Source organism: Fukomys damarensis, unplaced genomic scaffold (assembly GCF_012274545.1).
Source record: "Fukomys damarensis isolate Sample0158 unplaced genomic scaffold, DMR_v1.0_HiC HiC_scaffold_15, whole genome shotgun sequence".
Lineage (NCBI taxonomy): Eukaryota > Metazoa > Chordata > Mammalia > Rodentia > Bathyergidae > Fukomys > Fukomys damarensis.
In genome coordinates this window covers 62,806,413-62,822,838 of record NW_022900927.1, presented here as the reverse complement: position 1 = coordinate 62,822,838, position 16,426 = coordinate 62,806,413, and the positions used below count along the sequence as shown (strand labels likewise).

The 16,426-nt window shown below is 53.4% G+C and overlaps 1 protein-coding gene across 1 annotated transcript in view; it reads left to right on the top strand.

Annotated features, from left to right (window-relative positions):
- Positions 1-251: 251 nt before the first annotated feature.
- Positions 252-16,426, top strand: part of Nt5dc3 (5'-nucleotidase domain containing 3) — a gene marked incomplete at its 3' end in the record, with an annotated part of 29,981 nt that continues 13,806 nt past the window's right edge. The window contains exons 1-4 of the mRNA XM_033763503.1: positions 252-318; positions 9,812-9,996; positions 14,069-14,143; positions 14,729-14,784. Of these exons, the coding sequence (XP_033619394.1) occupies positions 267-318; positions 9,812-9,996; positions 14,069-14,143; positions 14,729-14,784 (368 nt within the window). The remainder of the gene's footprint in view (positions 319-9,811; positions 9,997-14,068; positions 14,144-14,728; positions 14,785-16,426) is intronic.

The following is a 16,426-nucleotide window of genomic DNA, read 5'->3' as shown; positions in this document are numbered from 1 at the left end:
GATCAAGGACAAGGCACCAGTGTGTGGCATAGGGAAGGCATTACAGTGTTTCGTTTTCTGTTTCCTCTGTAAGGAAAACTTCTTGATAGTTTGCCTGGCATTTATTTGATCTTTTGATATAGCTCAATTTTCTTTTTCTAAGAAATTTTTCCCATGAAGGGAAATGTACTTTTCCTGGGAGCAGTTGTTTGTTTTTCATAAAACAACATAAGATTAGGTTGTCATTAAACCATTACTATAGTTCATCTTACTTCAAGTGCAACCGGATGGAGTTTTATTTCTGGAACTTTAGGAAGCATAATGGACTTGTACCGAGTGGTAAGAATTACAGCGATCACTTTACAGGGAAATAAGGTATAATTTCCACTCTTGGTGGGAGTCGTATAAATGTCATGTGCGCTGCTAGTTTTTCAGATGAGTAATTCTCTGTCGTGATTGCTTTTCCCTGGATGATGCAGAATATAGACACTAATGGAAAATGAACGTTTCTTTAGATTAGCGAGGGCAGTGAAATGGCCTTGGAGTTGCCCTCCCTGGCTCACCGCCCAGATCCCCGGGGAGCTTCCTGCTCGCCCTGCCCACCGTGGTGTCACCCGTGACCTAGCCTGTGTGCGGTGGCCGATTCATCACCCCTCGTGTTGCCCGTACAGTGTCCGGCACCCGCTAGGTCTGGGAAAGGTGTCCGGAGAAAACTCCGTGATCGAGTGGGTGGGAAAACCAGTTTTACAGAGCAGTCCGTCCTGTGTGACCCTGTGAGCCGGGTCAGGGTCTCACCAAGCCCGAGAGTGAATTGGAGGACAGGAGGGAGACAGTGGGAGTGTCCATGAAGGAGGGAGAAACAGGTCCTGATAGTCGACAGGGGACCCGGAAGTGGGTGGCCACAGGGACTCTGTCTAGCAGTGTTTATACCAAAACAATGACTGGAGCTCAGGGCCTCTCTGAGTGGGACTAAGGTCAGTCAGCAGAGCCACCTAAGCTCACTTAGACTGCGGCAGGGCTCGAGGTGCGGAGCCAGCATCTGCAGGGGCCTCTTGGCCGCTGTCCTGCACAAGGGGTCTTCAGCAGGACAGGGCGAGAAGGGAACCGCCCTCCTGCTGGGTGGGAGCAGGGCTGTTGCAGTGGTGTCCACGGTCTTTCTCATCACACCCTGGACGCCGCGGTCCTGCTTCCCGCCAGCTCTTGCCCTCGGGCTGCTGCTTAGCTGACAAGGCCTGGGCGTCCAGCTATCTTCTGTCTAACTTGCCTGTCTATAATAATCCCGTTTATTTAAATTCGAGGCAGTGGGAGTGAACCTGACCCCAGGTCAGCAGTCTTGGGGTAGGCCGGGCAGTGGGGAAGTATGGCTGGACTAAAGGGGTGCGGTGTTCCGAGCGCTTACTCAGAACGTAAGGGGAGGATTCTGGTTTAGCTTGGCTTGAGGCTGGGACCCCCCCAAGAGCCCCAGCCCTGACAGGGGGCAGTGGGGAGTCAGGTGCACCCCAGACCCAAGCTTCGAGCTGAGGGGCAGAGTCCCAGGGAACCCGTGTGCGTGTTTACAGGTGGAGCCCTTGGGTCTCCAAGGGCCGGGTGTGCTGGCCGGGCAGGGACCCCGTCAGTGGTCCCCCGTCATTGTCAGAGTAGCCTGGGTTTCTTCTTGGCATCTCTGATTGGACAGCTGCGGGTGTAAACTTGGTTTTTCTCATAAAGCATTTTGGTTTTCACTTTTCTGGCAGTGCTAAAGGTTGGATCAAGGGCCTTGTGTTTTGGGCAAGCTCTGTACCTTCGGGCTCCTCACTCCCCAGCTTTTAGTTTAGTTTGAATTTACACAGCCGTGCATACCGGATACAGTGTGATACTTCGATACACATCTGCGAAGTGTGTGCTCAGATCAGGGCAGTCTGGTTCCTCACATATTTATCTTTTATTTTGTGGTAAGAGCATTTACAGCCCTTTCTTCTAGCTACTTTGAAAAGCCCAGTAAATGGTTGCTTACTGCGCCACCCCACCGTGCGCTGGAATGGATCGCAGAGAGCTCGCAGCACTTCTCTTTCCCGTGAAAGCTTCTCAGTCTCCTGCTCTGAAAATGATTTCTAACCCAGTGGTGATTGGAACAACAGCTCCTGGAGATACAGCTTCTGCCTAAAATAGATGCATTGAAATCTCTGCGATCTAAGGGGGCAGATTCCCTGGGACTGCGCGTGTCTCAGCCTCAACCTCCCTTCACTGTCAAGCCTTCTACGGAATTGCTTCCCTTTCTGTAACGAATTAGTAGCAGAGAAGCCATTAAGTAGACACAGCCATGTCCAGTAACGTTTGTTGCACAAAACACAGCAGCACTAAAACATCCATGTGAAACTTGCATCGTGTTCAGATTGTTCTAGTTCTCCTAAGAATGATAACAAATTCACATTTTTCAGACAACCATTAGTAGTAGAACTGACTTCAGCCTGTGCCCACTCTGGCTGCCAGACCACCCTCCCAAAGATAAGTTTCTTTTTTGTTTGTTTGTTTTGTAACACAGGATCTCATTATGTAGTTCGGGCTGGCCCCCAGCTCCCAATGATCCTCCTGCCTCAGCCTCCCGAGTGCTGGGATTATAGGCGTGTGCCACCACGCATTGCTTTCTAGGAAAAAGTTATGCTCCAAGCCCCCAAAGTCCTTCTTTCTCCCCTTTTTGTTTCTTCTTCAGGGCCTTCTCATCTATGAATTCTTTTGCTTTTCCTTATTCAAAGGACAGCAGCTTGGAATCTAGGGCATATACCAAATGTAATAAGCATAGCCAAGCGACTTAAATATAGCCACACCTAATGGATATGAATCTTGATGCCACATAGGAGGAATGTCACCGTCCTGTTTCTGGGCTGTGGTTTTCAGGCCCATCTCAGCTTTTCTGTTTGGTCACATTCTTGTAAAGACGTTTTTGGCTCTGAGGTGAGTGTGTTTCTCCCCAGTTTTCAAAATGCTTTCTTAATAACACTGTAACAAAGCTGGGCCTGTAATCCCAGCACTCTAGGGCCGAGGCAGGAGGATGGCTGTGAGTTCGACACCAGCCTGGGCTACACAGTGAGTTCCAGGTCAGTCTCAACTACATGGTGAGACCCTGTCTCAAAAAACCAAAACCAAAACCATACAAAACAAAACAAAAAAAACCACTGTAACAAAATCAGTTCTCCTGTGTTTCGGTCCACACCTCCGATTTCCTCAGCACAGGTTCCTAGAAAGAGAACAACTGGGCCACAGGGTATGAATATTTAAAAGGACTCTTGGGCCTGTTGGCAGGGTGTTCCCGGAGAGCTCAGCGGCCAGCAGCGAGGCGCCAGGTCCTTCAAGCGCCACCCCGCTCCCCTTACAAAGAGCAAGGACCCCGGACAAGGCCCGCAGCTGCCAGCCCCACCGAGCAATGGAGACCCCGCTGCAGTCTGAGAGGAGGATGTCTTTGGTTTCTTAGCCGAGTAACACATATATTGTAGAAAAACGTAAAAAAGGCAGCGACTCTTTGCAGGTCCACCTTTGAGGAGCTGTGAGAACCGTGTTGGGTTGCTTTACTTTGCTGTGTTTTGATAACTAGAATTTTAAAATATGGATTTAAAAAATATTAAGGATGGTAAACCTTTGTAGCTGTTTGTCCTTTAACTTTTGGTCTCCTACAGCTCCTTCCTCCAAATTACTGCTTTTGATATTTTTGGATACATAAGTGCTTTAAAAATTTACGTGTAAATCTGCAAACACTTTCCTTAATGATTTATTTTCTTGCTTTTAGAAAAACTTTGAAGTTATGCTCTATTCAGGGGTGAAATAAATAGTAATTGTGTATTTTTCTACCTCTGAATGTTAAAATGTTTTTAGCTCTTTGATTTCCACAGTGTTTGCTTTGCGGATTGCAGGGAGGCAGAACCCTGCTCTGTCCTTCCCGTAGCTGGCTGTGCTCTTGGAAAAGTGGCCCCGGGCCCACCCCGGAGAGCTCTGGGCAGCCACCACCCACCCTGTGGGAAGCTGGCCATGGGAGGAGAGCTGAATGCGGCAGAGATGGGGCCCAGTACAAATGGGGAGTGCCGTGATGCCAGGTGAAAAAGTTAAGATTTGTAGTCACTAAGCATTTCTGGTTTCCTTAAAATGAACGTTTTAGCTAAGTGTCATGGTGCACCCGTATAACCTCAGCACTTGGGAAGCTGAGGCAGAAGGATCACCTCGAGTTTGAGGCCAGCCAGAGCTACATAGTGAGTTCAAGTTAAGGACAGCCTGAACTACACAGTGAGACCCTGTGTAAGAAACAAAAAACTCCAGAACTTTTTATTAGGATTCTGTTGGTTGTAAGCAATGGAAATTCCATCTCAAATAGGTTTAATTTAAGCAAAAACAAGAAAAAATATCTAAAGAAGAAATTGCATGGGCCGGGTTAACGAGATCTTCAGAGGTTGTGTTCACGGCGGGATGGCTCTGTCCTGGGGCTCCCCGTCCCTGGACCCCTTGGGGTTCCTAGTAGGGAGCCACACCCTGGGTCTGAGCTGGCAGCGGAGAGCTGTGTGGAAATTCTCTACGGGTTGGAGACCACTTGATGGACCTGGGTCACCTTTGCCCCAGGAACAGAGCCCCGCCTGTTGCTGGAGGGGTCCCAGGCCACCCCAGGGCAGTCACACGCTATCCCCTGAGAGTGGGGGACCCACTGGGACCCCCAGGCTGAGAGCTGGGTAGGGGAAGAGTTCCCAAGGGATCGTGGAGGTGGAGTAAGGTTAGGCTGGGCTGTGCTGCGGGGTGCTCAGCAGCTGCACCACTGCAGTCCCCTCGCAGCACTGTCCCTGTCACTGAGCACGCCTGCTTTGGAAGTGATGCCTGTCGCTTCCGCCCTCTTGCGAGTGCCTGGGCTGGGCGGCAGAGGGAGGCCTGCCCCTTCCTCCTGTTCTCCTCCGCCTGGCTGTGCCCAGGGGCCAAGGACAGCCGAGCCTTGGGAGCGTCCCCTCCGTTTGACTCAGGCCCCTGCTGGGGGACAGACCTGCGTTAGGGGCCTGCCACTCCGCGGCCTTCACGGGCGAAGTGTTTCCTCAGCTGGGGGAGACGCCAGAGCTCCATGCCGGTCGCTGACAGAGGATTTAGGCATGGAATGGCCTTGTGAGGTGATCTTTAAAAAGCAAATCAAATTGGTGCAGCTGCTGTGAAAGACAGTGTGGCAGTTCCTTAAAAAATTAAAAATAGGGTCACTGTGTGACTCAGCAGCTCCATTCTGAGAGTGTGACCAGGAGGACCGAAAGCAGAGACTTGAACACACAGCCGTGCTCACAGCAGTGCTGCTCAGGTGGCCAAGGTGGAAGCAACCCGAGAACCGTTGCTGGCTGTGGCGTATTCACATGTGGAATATTACACAGCCTCTAAAAAGGGGGGAATGCTGACCTGTGCTTCACCACGGATGCCTAAGGACAGATGTGGTGTGATCCCACCTCTGTGGTAGCGCTAGAGTGTGAATGTACTTAGTGTCACTGAATGTTGGAAATACTGGGGATGGTAAATTCATATTACACGTTTTGCCACAATAAAAGAAATCTCCAGCCGGGCCTGGTGGTGTATGCATATGATTCCAGGACTCAGGAGGCTGAGGCAGGAGGATTGACAACAGGTCTAGGTCAGCCTCAACCACCTAGTGAGACCCTGTCTCAAACAAACAAACAAACCAACCAACCAGCCAACCAGTTAATGTCTCCAAAGTTCAGCTACACCAGAGAGTCTGCGCATTTCCCACCGTGCTGTGGGAGGGTGCCCGGTGTCCCTGAGGCACTGGCCTGGCTCCAGGTGGCTTCTGGCCCTGTGTTCTGGCCAGAACTGGCTCCCTTCCTTCGCCCCGACCTCCATTCTGCCTTCGCCCTCCCTGTGCACACAAGGAGCTCTCTGCTCTCAGCCGGCTCCCGCCCCTTCTCTGCGGAAGCACAGGACTGATGCCAGGCCCAGGCTTCATCCTCCTCTGAGGTTTGGACCCCTCCTCTGTGCCTGGCGTGTGGCTTTCCTTCCTCCTTGCACGCACTCACGTTTGCTGACCTCTTTTCGGTCGTGGTTTCTGGGGCTCCCTTCCTGTTTCCTCTCTGGAGGGCCATGAAGTCAGCCTCCATCCTAGGACACTCAGGAGGTGGCCTTTGTGTGCCTGCGGTGCCTGGGGCTGCGCCATGCCCCGGGGATGCCAGGGATTTTCCTTGAGGCTCTGCACAGCCTTCCCCTCAGTAGAAAGGCAGGAAGAAGTAGACTTTCTGGCCAGCGCCGTTTGTTTCTAAATATAAACTTCTGTTGGAGCGGCTGCCGGGGCTTCCCTCGCAAAGGTCATCTGTGAAAGCAGAGCTTGGGTCACTCAGCGAGCGATGCCGTCATCGGGACCAGGCTGCGAGGTCCCATGCAGAAAGTAACCTGACAGCCAGGAGAAGATATTTGGTGTCAGATGTGGAGGGGCTGGGGCCAGGCCGTCCCTTCCCTGGGACTGGTTCTTCCTGGTTGGCCTCAAGTTTCTTAAATGTTATTGTTTACTGTCTTCAGGTTGGTGTTGTCTGCACAAGAAAAGCAAGAAACAACAAACCAAGGTTGTTGTTTCTGCTGGGGACCTGACTGGGGCTGTCTGTTCGACAGCTGCACCTCCCGGTGACTCCTGAGAGCGGAAGTGCATACTGTGGCTCTTCACAGACCGAAGGGAGCAGAAGAAAAGGGGCTCAGACATGATGGGCTGGCTCCATGACTGATTGAGACAGGGTATCCGTGTGTAGTCCAGGCTGGCCTTGAACTTGCAGCAGCCCTCCTGTCTCAGCCTCCTGCGTGCTGGATTTGCAGGTGTGCACCACTACACCAGGCTCCATTTCATTTTAGGGGGAAAAAAAATGCAGGGGAGATTCCTATGATTCTGCAGAAGGGAGTTAAGAGGAGCACAGCCTCTGGGGCTGAATCTCCCAGGTCCAGGCTCCAGTCTTGCCCTTTCGTGGCTGTGTTACCTTTCAGCAATTTGTGTCATTTTTGTGCTCCCTGTGTGCTTGAATATGGAGTAGAGTGACACTGCCACCAAGGTTGTTGAGGGAATTAAATGAGGTAATGTGACGTCTCTGTACACAGTAGGTGCTTTTTAAATAGCTGTTTGCTGGGCACAGGGGTATGCACTTCATGTCTCAGCTAACCTGGAGGCTGAGGCAGGAGGATCTCTAGCTCCAGCCTGACCTGGGCAATTTAGTGACTAGCGAGACCCTGTCTCAAAAAAAGAAGTAAAAAAAAGTTGAGGATGTAGCTCAGTGCAAAGCCCCGAGTTTAATCCTCAGTACTGTAAGAAAAGCAAAACAAAACTCCCAGATGCCAGCTATTCTGAAAGAGGCAGGTGGTGCACTTTGTAGCCTGGAGCAGTGTAAACACGGGTTGATTTTTGCCTGCATATTAGTTCTGCTGGCCCTGCCCCTGCCAAGTTAGTCGCCTTCAGGATGTTTCTACTTATGATTTATTTCAAGCAAATCTTGATGCACAGACTGCAAAAGATGAAAGAATATAACCTTACATATATCCTTACAGCAGAACAGGGCAGTCTGTGTTTTGTCACAAGAGTAATGCATGAGGTTCTTCCCCTTAAGAGTCCGCCTGTGCAGTGACTGCCTGCATGAGAACATTGTGTTTCCTTCCACGCAGTTGCAGGAGCCCCTTGTGCTGGGCCCTTCCTGTCATCTCCCGACCGGAGGACGGCTCTTCTCAGGTCGTCTCAGTGGCTTCTCTAACTGACTTGTCTTCCTCTGTGGTCTTGCTGCTGCTTTTACTGCGGTCCCTCTGGTGGGACGTGAGCAGGTGCCCACCACCGCCACGTTCTGCGGAGGCAGCGAGCAGCTGCAGTGATGGCGTCTTCTGTGCTTCTGCGGCTTCTCCAGAGCGGCGCCACTGGCGGGGCTGAGTGGTCACACTGTGGCAGCCTCTTCGCGTCTCCTGTCGTGCTCCTGCTTTCTTAGTCTTTAAAAAGTCACAGTGGCAGTAGTTGATGGGTAGGATGAGTTAATTCCTAGGATGATAAAAATCGAATATTCCGATACATTGGAAAATAAGATCCTAACATTCTCAGTTGCATCTTAGATTTTTTTTCTCTGCTGGGAATTGAACCCAGGCCCTTCGCTTGCTATGCACGCGCTCTGCCTCTGAGCGACACCCTCAGCCCTGCATCTTAGATGTTTAACAGCATCCACTGAACTCATGGAAATAGTAAGGTAGGGGGAATTTTTGGAAAACCTCTGGGAAGGAATATGAGTCGTGAAATAGCAGTCCCTACAAATAGAACAGTTACAAAAAGAAACTCAGAGCTTACATAGGATCCAGTGGACCCTGATGGTTTAGTAAACAAGCTGAAGGAAATAATCTGAAAAGCTGGCAAGGACAGGTACACAGGGTTACCCATCTTTTCATTAAGTGGGAAAAACCTCAGTGTGTACCATAGAATAATTAGGTTTATTCCGGCATGGCAGTTTGTTAGTCACTGGGACAGAACACCCGGGACTCACAGCTTACAGGTGGAGAGGTTTATGTGGCTCGTGGTTTCTGAGAGCTCAGTCCACGGCTGGCAGGTGCCAAGGCAGAAGTGTCACGGCAGAAGGGTGTGACGGAGAAGGCTGCTCAGCCTGTGGCCCTCACGAAGCAGAGAGGATGAGCAGGGACAGGACCCGCCCTTCGCATCACCCCTCAGACCCACGTCTAACCAGGCTCGTGTCCGGAGCGCCCACCTGTGAGTCCCTCAGTGGGTTTGGGTAGCTCCGTGGTGCAGTTGCCTCTGAAAAGCCCACTGTGGGCACACAAGCCTCGGGGACTCGTTGCATGTGAACTGTAACAGTGCTGTACCACAGTCCTGGGTAACAGCTTCACGTTGGTACTCTCAGAAAGTCTGTGAGAATAGGAGCACAGGGTTACCTTGACTATTAAATGAGAGGGCATCATACAGACCCGTGTGTGTGAGGACAACTATGTAAACTGCATAAAGGTGTTGGTAGAAAATACATAGTTTAGTAGTAGTTGTTTTTTCCTGGGTGGTGACATATTTAAGTGGCATTATTTTATCTTCTAAAATCTGTAACTGGAACGCATTTTTTGTTAATGCACACTTGCAGTGCGGAATGATTACGTTCGCCCGAAGGAGTTGGCTCACGTGCACAGCGCATCTCCGTTCCTTTTCTGTCCCTCCCTCCCTTCTCTTGGCCCCATGCCCCCTTTTCTGTGCTTGTTCACAGTCCGCAGTGATCATCATGGTCCTCACGGACACTCTCCAGCTCCCTTTTGGAAAAATCCAGTTCCCTTCCTCCTCGCGTCTTGGTCTCCTTCTTTATGCAAAAGATCTGTCTTAGGGTGCATTTTTTAACTGGAGCAGATTTTGTGACGTTGATACAGAGACTTCCAGTGACAGTTTCATTCAGATGGACTTAGCGAGGGCGGTGCACCCACTCGCAGACGCCGGGTGGTTTTGAGTGTGTTCACAGGAGGTTCTCTCCTCGCCATCACCACAGTGTCAATTAAAGCTGAAAAAAAAAATCCCAATAATGAATGTAACTGTACTGTATACCTAAAATGTACCAATAAACTCAATAAAAAGAAAGAAAAAAAAGAGTCTTTGTCACCCCCCACCCTGGAGAAACTCGCTGCCCTCCTAGCCCGTCTCCCTGTCCCTGTGGATCTGTCTGCGGTGGACCGTGCATGTGGATGCAGCTTGTGGCTTGTGCCCTGCGAGAGTGACCCCTGCTGCGAGCAGTTTACCAGGAGAAGCACACGGCTCTTGGGCCCTGGCTTTACTCGTTTAGTTGAGAAACCGCACCGACCCGTACTTATGATGTTCCAAATGCAGTGTTTTCTCTCCTCCTAGAACTGGTTCCTTCGCTTATGAGCAACCTGCTGAACCCAGACGCCATTTTCTCCAACAATGAGATGAGCCTCTCGGACATCGAGATCTACGGCTTCGACTACGATTACACGCTGGTGTTCTACTCAAAGCACCTGCACACGCTGATCTTCAACGCGGCCCGGGACCTGCTCATCAACGAGCACCGGGTAGGGTCAGGGCCTCCACGGGCTTCGCTCCCTTCTCCTGTCGATGTGTACAGAACATGCAGCCTGGCCTGGCTGCGCCCCACGCTGGCTCGGAGAAGCCATTTAGAAAATCGCCGCTGGGTGGATGGGTCTGGTTTCATTGCAGATTTCCAAGGGACACTCATCTGGAATTGTTGTTTGAAAAGATCTTGGCCTTTTTTGTCTTTTATTCTCTTAAATTTATCTCTCGGGCAAAACAGTGCCCCGAGGTGCACACTGCGGGGGCGGGGGCAGCAGCAGAGCTGGGCCAGGCTCGCGACAGCTTGTGACTTCTGGCCAGGGCCCCACCCAGGCTGAGACACCTCCACCAGGGCTGCCCGGCTCGCTCGCTCTCACAGAGCCATTTCAGTGTCTTCCTGGGCCGAGCATCGTTGAGTTTTTAACGAGGAAGGGAAAGCCCTGCGCGTCTTTGCTGGAGCGGCCCAGGCACTCAGGGCAGCCGCACTGCCATCTCCAGCGCCGCCTCCTTTGTCCAGCTTCCCCTCGCTCCCTTTCCTGTTTTCTCCATCTTGACTCGGGCCCACTTGGAGCCAGGCTGGGAGTGGAAGCAGCAGGGCGACCCTGGTGGGTGCCGGTGTTACCATGGAGACCAGCAGCCGGGGGCCTGGTCGGCCGGGGAGTTGGGGTGTGCAGAAGTGGGTCGGAGTGGCTGTTGCTGCGAGGGAGCTGGGGGCACGGCGCAGAGCATGGGGACCCTGCCGAGGTGGGGGTGTGGTACTCGCCCGGTGGCTCCGGTCCTCTCCCCGCCCTGGCCGCCCGCCCTCCTGTGGTCTGGTCTGTCGTCTCTTCCGGGTAGCCCTGAGCCCCCTGTTCCTTGGAGCTGAGACCCAAGGGAGGGGCCTCCCTGGTTCTGGACGCTGTGCTTTTATCAGTGCAGCCTGTTTCCGTGAGTTTCAGATCCTGACCATTTGATTCAGGATGTTTTCTGATCCTCGGCTTTTTTTTTTTGAAGACGGGATCTTGCTGTGATGCCCGGCTGAGCCTGAACGTGTGCTCCTCCTGCCTCAGTCTCCGAACTGGCTGTGATCACATGTGTGCCTACCGCGCCCAGCCCTGACCCTCCACTTTTGTCTGTCCTGAGGTTTGAGCAACTCTGTTTTCTAGATCCCAAATGCAGAAATGGCAGTTGGCAAAAACGGCCTGTTCTCCTGCCGCCGAGGAAGAGACACCGGGGCGTCTCCCTGGCCTCCCTGCTGCCGCCATGCACTGGGCCACGGCATTTTCTGTGATGTGGATGTGGCCTCTGAGGTCAGGCCGCTGCCCCACAGCCCCGTGCTCTGCTTGCCCAGGTGGGAAGTGTGGTTCGGGAGCCGACGTGGGGCAAACCCTGCCCGGTCCGTCCCTTCCCACGTCATCTCGATGGAGCCTCCCAGGTTCTCTGGTCCTCAGTACCCCTGTGTAATGGGTCCAGCAAGTGCTTTCCTCAGCCCAGTGTTGCCTGTTGCGATGATCGTTTCTTTTTTCTTTTTGGTACCAGGGATTGAACTCAGGCCACCGAACCGCTGAGCTCAATCCCCGGCCCTTGATGGTCGTTCCTAACTGCACGGCGCCTGCCCTGCTTTACCTGTGAGGAAGCAGCCTCAGCCAGAGGCCGGTGGGCAGAGGACTTGGACCCTGACCGGCCTGCTTACGCTCAGCTAATAACACTTTCCTACCCTGTGGGTGTTTGTTCAGATGAAGATAAAATATTCATGAGCATATAAAACACTTATGAGCATAAAGCATTTATGAAATTCGGGGGCGGGAGAGATGGAAGAGACGGATATAACAGGCGGAGGCACGACTGAGAAGCTTGTGGAGTGGAGAGCACCAAGTTCTGTTTGCGTCCATTTGAGCCTGGCTGAAGGAATTGTTAGATCCCAGTTCTGTTGGGCGAATCCACGGGGCTGATCATGGTTATGCAGATTTTTCTCTTGCTCTCATTAAACGAAATAATCCTTCCAAGAAGCATCGGGTTGGGTTCCATTCTTCCTGCCAAGTACAGTGTGTTTCGTGTGCCTGTGGAACGGAGAGACATTTGTTTCTGAGACACAGTCACAGAACAGGAAGTCTGCAATTTAGAGTCTTTCCAAAAAGCACACATCAGAAGTCCCAGCTCTTTATAATTACCCTTTTAAAAAACCAGAACAAATTTTGATTAAAATAGCAATTCAAATATATCGGGTTGTAACTGCATAACAATCTATACTTTCACTTCACCCGTCCACCAGGAGGGGAGAGGAGCTGCCTGTTGGGCTTGGGCTTCCTCTCCCGAGCTTCAGGCACTCGGCGCTGGGCACCTGTGGTCACCTGCTTGTCACCTCAAAGCTTGACCCTCCCACCCCTGTAAAACACACGGTCAGCTGTAGATTGTCCAAGGCTGAGGCCGGGCGTGGTGGCACACACCTGTAATCCCAGCACTTGGGAGGCTGAGGCAGGAGGATTATCATGGACTCCAGTCCAGGCTGGACTATGCAGCAAGACCCTGTCTCAATCAAAACAGACGAACAAAGATCGTTCAAGGCTCTGGCAAAGCTGCAGAGCTGACGGGAGTTCCTGCACTGCCCCCCAGGCCCGGCTCCTCCTGATGCTGGTGTTGGCAGCGCTGTGCACCTGGGTCACAGGAAAGGGTCAGCACGGCATCGTCCCACACGCTCTCCTGACTTACCGCTCGGACCCTGTGCCCTTTTCGCTCCAGGGTTGCATTCATGATCTTGAGTTGCAGTAGTTTTCTCTCCCCGAAGGCTCCTGTAGCTTTGATGGTTTCCGTGAGTCTCCGATTTTGGTGGCTGTGGCAGTGCTAAAGAGTGCTAGTCCGGCTCGTGGTAGGAAGTGCCTCTCAGGGTTTTGTTTGTGGTGATCCTCCGGCCTCGGCCTCCTGAGTGCTGAGATCACAGGTGTGCACCACTGCGCCTGGCTCGTACTGTGAGTTTTAAACTCATGGAGCCTCTGAGCTGGCTGGGGGTGTGAGTCCAGCCTGACGATGTGGGGCTGGGTGACTCCAGATGGTTCAAGTTCCAGCCCAGCCACTGCACAGCTTTGTGTTTCTGGGCGAGCTCTACGCTCTGTGCCTCAGATAACTTGGCGGTGGAGAAGTGAGCTGCCCTGCCTGCTGTGCCGCATGCTGGTGCAGGGAGGGGTAAACTGAGTCACAGAGCAGGTCTGACCTGGTGAGCCAAGGCCGGTGCTCAGCAGAGGACGCTTCGAGGCTCGGCTCCCAGCAGAGCCGTGACCCGGGGGTGGGGCTGAGCGTGGGTCGTGGCCCTTTGTCCACGAAGATGCAGAACGCTCGTGGTGAGAACTCTCAGAGCCACCCATGGCTGGAAGTGGCCTCCTGGACACCGTGGCACGCACGGCGGGTGTGGGGTGAATGAGCCCCAGAGTGACGTTCGCATCAGTGCTGCCTGCAGCTCGACTCGAAGGCCTGCCGCGTGCGTTATGCCCGGTGGGACTGGAGATGTCGCCTGGCCATGAGGAGGGAGGCGCTTCCTGGGGTCTGGATGGAGCCTGGGTTGTGGCTTCTGTTTCTGGGGCTGACCCCTGCCTGGGCTTGGGGTTGGCTCTTTTGACCCCAGCACAGAGGGGCAGGGTGGCCCAGGCCGGATCCGTGCACTGCTGATGTCCCCTGGGCAGGGCCACCGGGCAGGAGACACGGGAGCTGGGTGGCCTTGGTGGGGGCTTTGCTCCCAGATGGCCCCTCCCTGGTGGGTGACCCAGGGAGTCCCTGCTGTCCCTGTGTGGACTCCGGGCCGTGGGTGATGGGGAGATGGGGTCAGGCTGTGCCCCCGTAACAGGAAATCCAGCTCCTGCTCCTCACAGACAAGAGGCCGGGTGGGGCCTAGGGAGACATGGGTGGGGTTCCGGGTCCTAGAGGTCTGGGAGCTGGGGCAGAGGGAGGACGTGGGGAGGGACGGACAGCACCTCGCAGCATGAGGCCCTGTGCCCTGAGATGATGGCCCCCGTGGGGGACGGGCTGGGTTCTGGCCCCGAGCCACCTCGCCCGGTGCGTCTGCTCCCTGGGTGCCCCATTACTGCCCGGTTCTCTTCTTCCCAGTACCCCGCAGAAATCAGGAAGTACGAGTACGACCCCAGCTTCGCCATTCGCGGGCTCCACTACGACGTGCACCGGGTAGGTTCCCGCCCGCGCCGGCCCAGCGTGAGTGAGGGGAGTGAGTGACGGCAGGTGCCCTTCTTTGCCGGACAGGGAGGTGACGTGCTGCTAAATGACCACGTTTTCTAGATGGGTTCGCAGACTGAGCCTTGGAAAAGCAGGGGGACGTGTGCCTCTTGGACACGACTCTTCCTTTGCAGTTGTACTTTGTGGCTGGAAGAAGTAGTTGCCAGATCTAGTTTTCCTTTGCTGACCAGCTGTTTCCTCGGAAAGCACTTTAAGCTGGGTGCGGTGGTGCCTGCCTGCAATCCCAGAACTCTGGGAGGCTGAGGCAGGAGGACCACAGGTTCCATCCCAGCCCAAGCAATTTAGCCATTTAGTAAACCCTGTCTCAGAAAATACAGAGTGAGCCGGGATGCGGCTTGGGGCAAGGCCCTTTGATCCCTAGCTCTGTAGAAAACAAAGAAAAATCACTTTAAATAGCAGGCAAGGCTTTCAGAAAGTGTGGTTCTGCGCCAGGCAACCCAGCACTGATACGATTTATGACATGGGGCTGCAGATTGCTGTACGCTGTTCACACGTGCGTGTGGTTGTATTTTAAAGGCAGTGTTGATGAAGATCGATGCTTTTCATTACATCCAGCTGGGAACCGTGTACAGGTGAGAGGAAGACGCAGCTGGGGGAAGGTGCTCGGCCGGGGGAGCGCCCCCGGAGGGCGCTGGGTGGGTCGGCTGCCAGGGTGAGGGAGCAGGGTGGGGGCAGTGCTAGCCCAGCTCCGCCCGCCCCCGCGCCCCCTGGAGTCCCACGGGCTTCGGTCCTGCGCCCGGTAGGAAGCAGTGTAGCAGAAAAGGGAGCAGGAGCATGAGTTGTTCACAGCCCCTAGCGCCGGGCAGGGCGTCTGCCGCAGGCGTGGTTGGGTGAGTGAGTCTCCCCACTAGGGTTTGCACGTGCGTCTCACTTAGCCAGAAGTGTCTGTCGCTTTTAAAACTGAGGCTTTTGCCTCTCAAGTGTTCTAACTTGGGAGTGATTTCTGTTTAGGGTCCTTCACATATCTCAACAAAGCTGTGCCTCACCTAGTTTAGATTCTTCTCTCACAAACTGTTAAAATTACTTTTCATCCAGGCGTGGCGGTGCCTGCCTATAATTCCAGCACTCAGGAGGCTGAGGCAGGAGAATCTGCAAGATTGAGGCCAGCCTGGCCTACTCCATAGTGAGACCTTGTCTCTCAAAACAACACACAGTTACTTATTTTTCTTTGAAGTAGAGCGTGAATGAAGCTCGAAACAGTAGTGAAAGCACGGCAGGGACAGTACCAGACCGCCGGCCCCACCTCAGACCTTTGGTGTCCCCTCGCCTCCCTTCCCCGTGTCACCTGCAGAGAGGTAGCACACGGTGCCTCTGTCTCCTGCTTCTCCGGCCCGATGCTGCCCTGCTGTCCCTGCTGTGACAGCTGAGGACTTGTTCCCCTGTGCGCTGCCCTCCGACCCTCGTTTGGCCGCGCTGAGAACCCTTGTTCACAGCCACTCCTCAGGCCTCGCTGCCAACACTGCCAGGTGCCCGAGCCCATTTCCTCCCTTGCGCAGTTTGGCTTTCCTCGCCCTTAATAATCTGTGTGTGTTCGCTTGGTTTCCTGAAGTGCCTCAGTCAGTTCCGCGTTGCCGGGACGCAGTGCCGACAGCCAGACTCCAGGCAGGGAGGGTTTCTCCGGCTCAGTGTGTAGAGGCCTCAGTCAGGCTGCAGTCTGCTGTCTCCAAGGCGGGGTGGCCTGAGTGGAGCGGGGAGTCGGACCCTCCCAGCCCCCTGACCTCCTCGGAGTGAGCCGCACCTCCCAGCATCACAGATCCGGGCCCCTCACCAAGGCGTAGCTACGAGGGCGTGAGGCATGGGGTGGGGCATCGAGGCATAAATTAGACCAGCGGGGTTCCCTATTTTTTCCCCAAGTGTTTTATCACAGAAGTCAAGCATGTATTTGTTTTTCAATAATTCAAAAATTGTTTTGTTTTGTTTCTTGAGACAGAATCTTGCTGTGTAGTCTGGGCTGGCCTTGAACTCATGGTAATCCTCTTCCTTCAGCCTCCCAAGTCCTGGTATTACAGGCCTGCACCACCATACCTAGCAATTCAAGTGTTTTTAATAATTTACTATTTTTCCTTGTTTTAAATTGATTATCCTTTTTGGTGTGTGGCACATGCCTTTAATCCCGGCACTCGGGAGGCTGAGGCAGGGGGATTGCTATGAGTTTTAAGCCAGGCTGAATTACATAGCAGACTTTGTCTCAAAAAAAAAAAAAAAAAAAAAAAA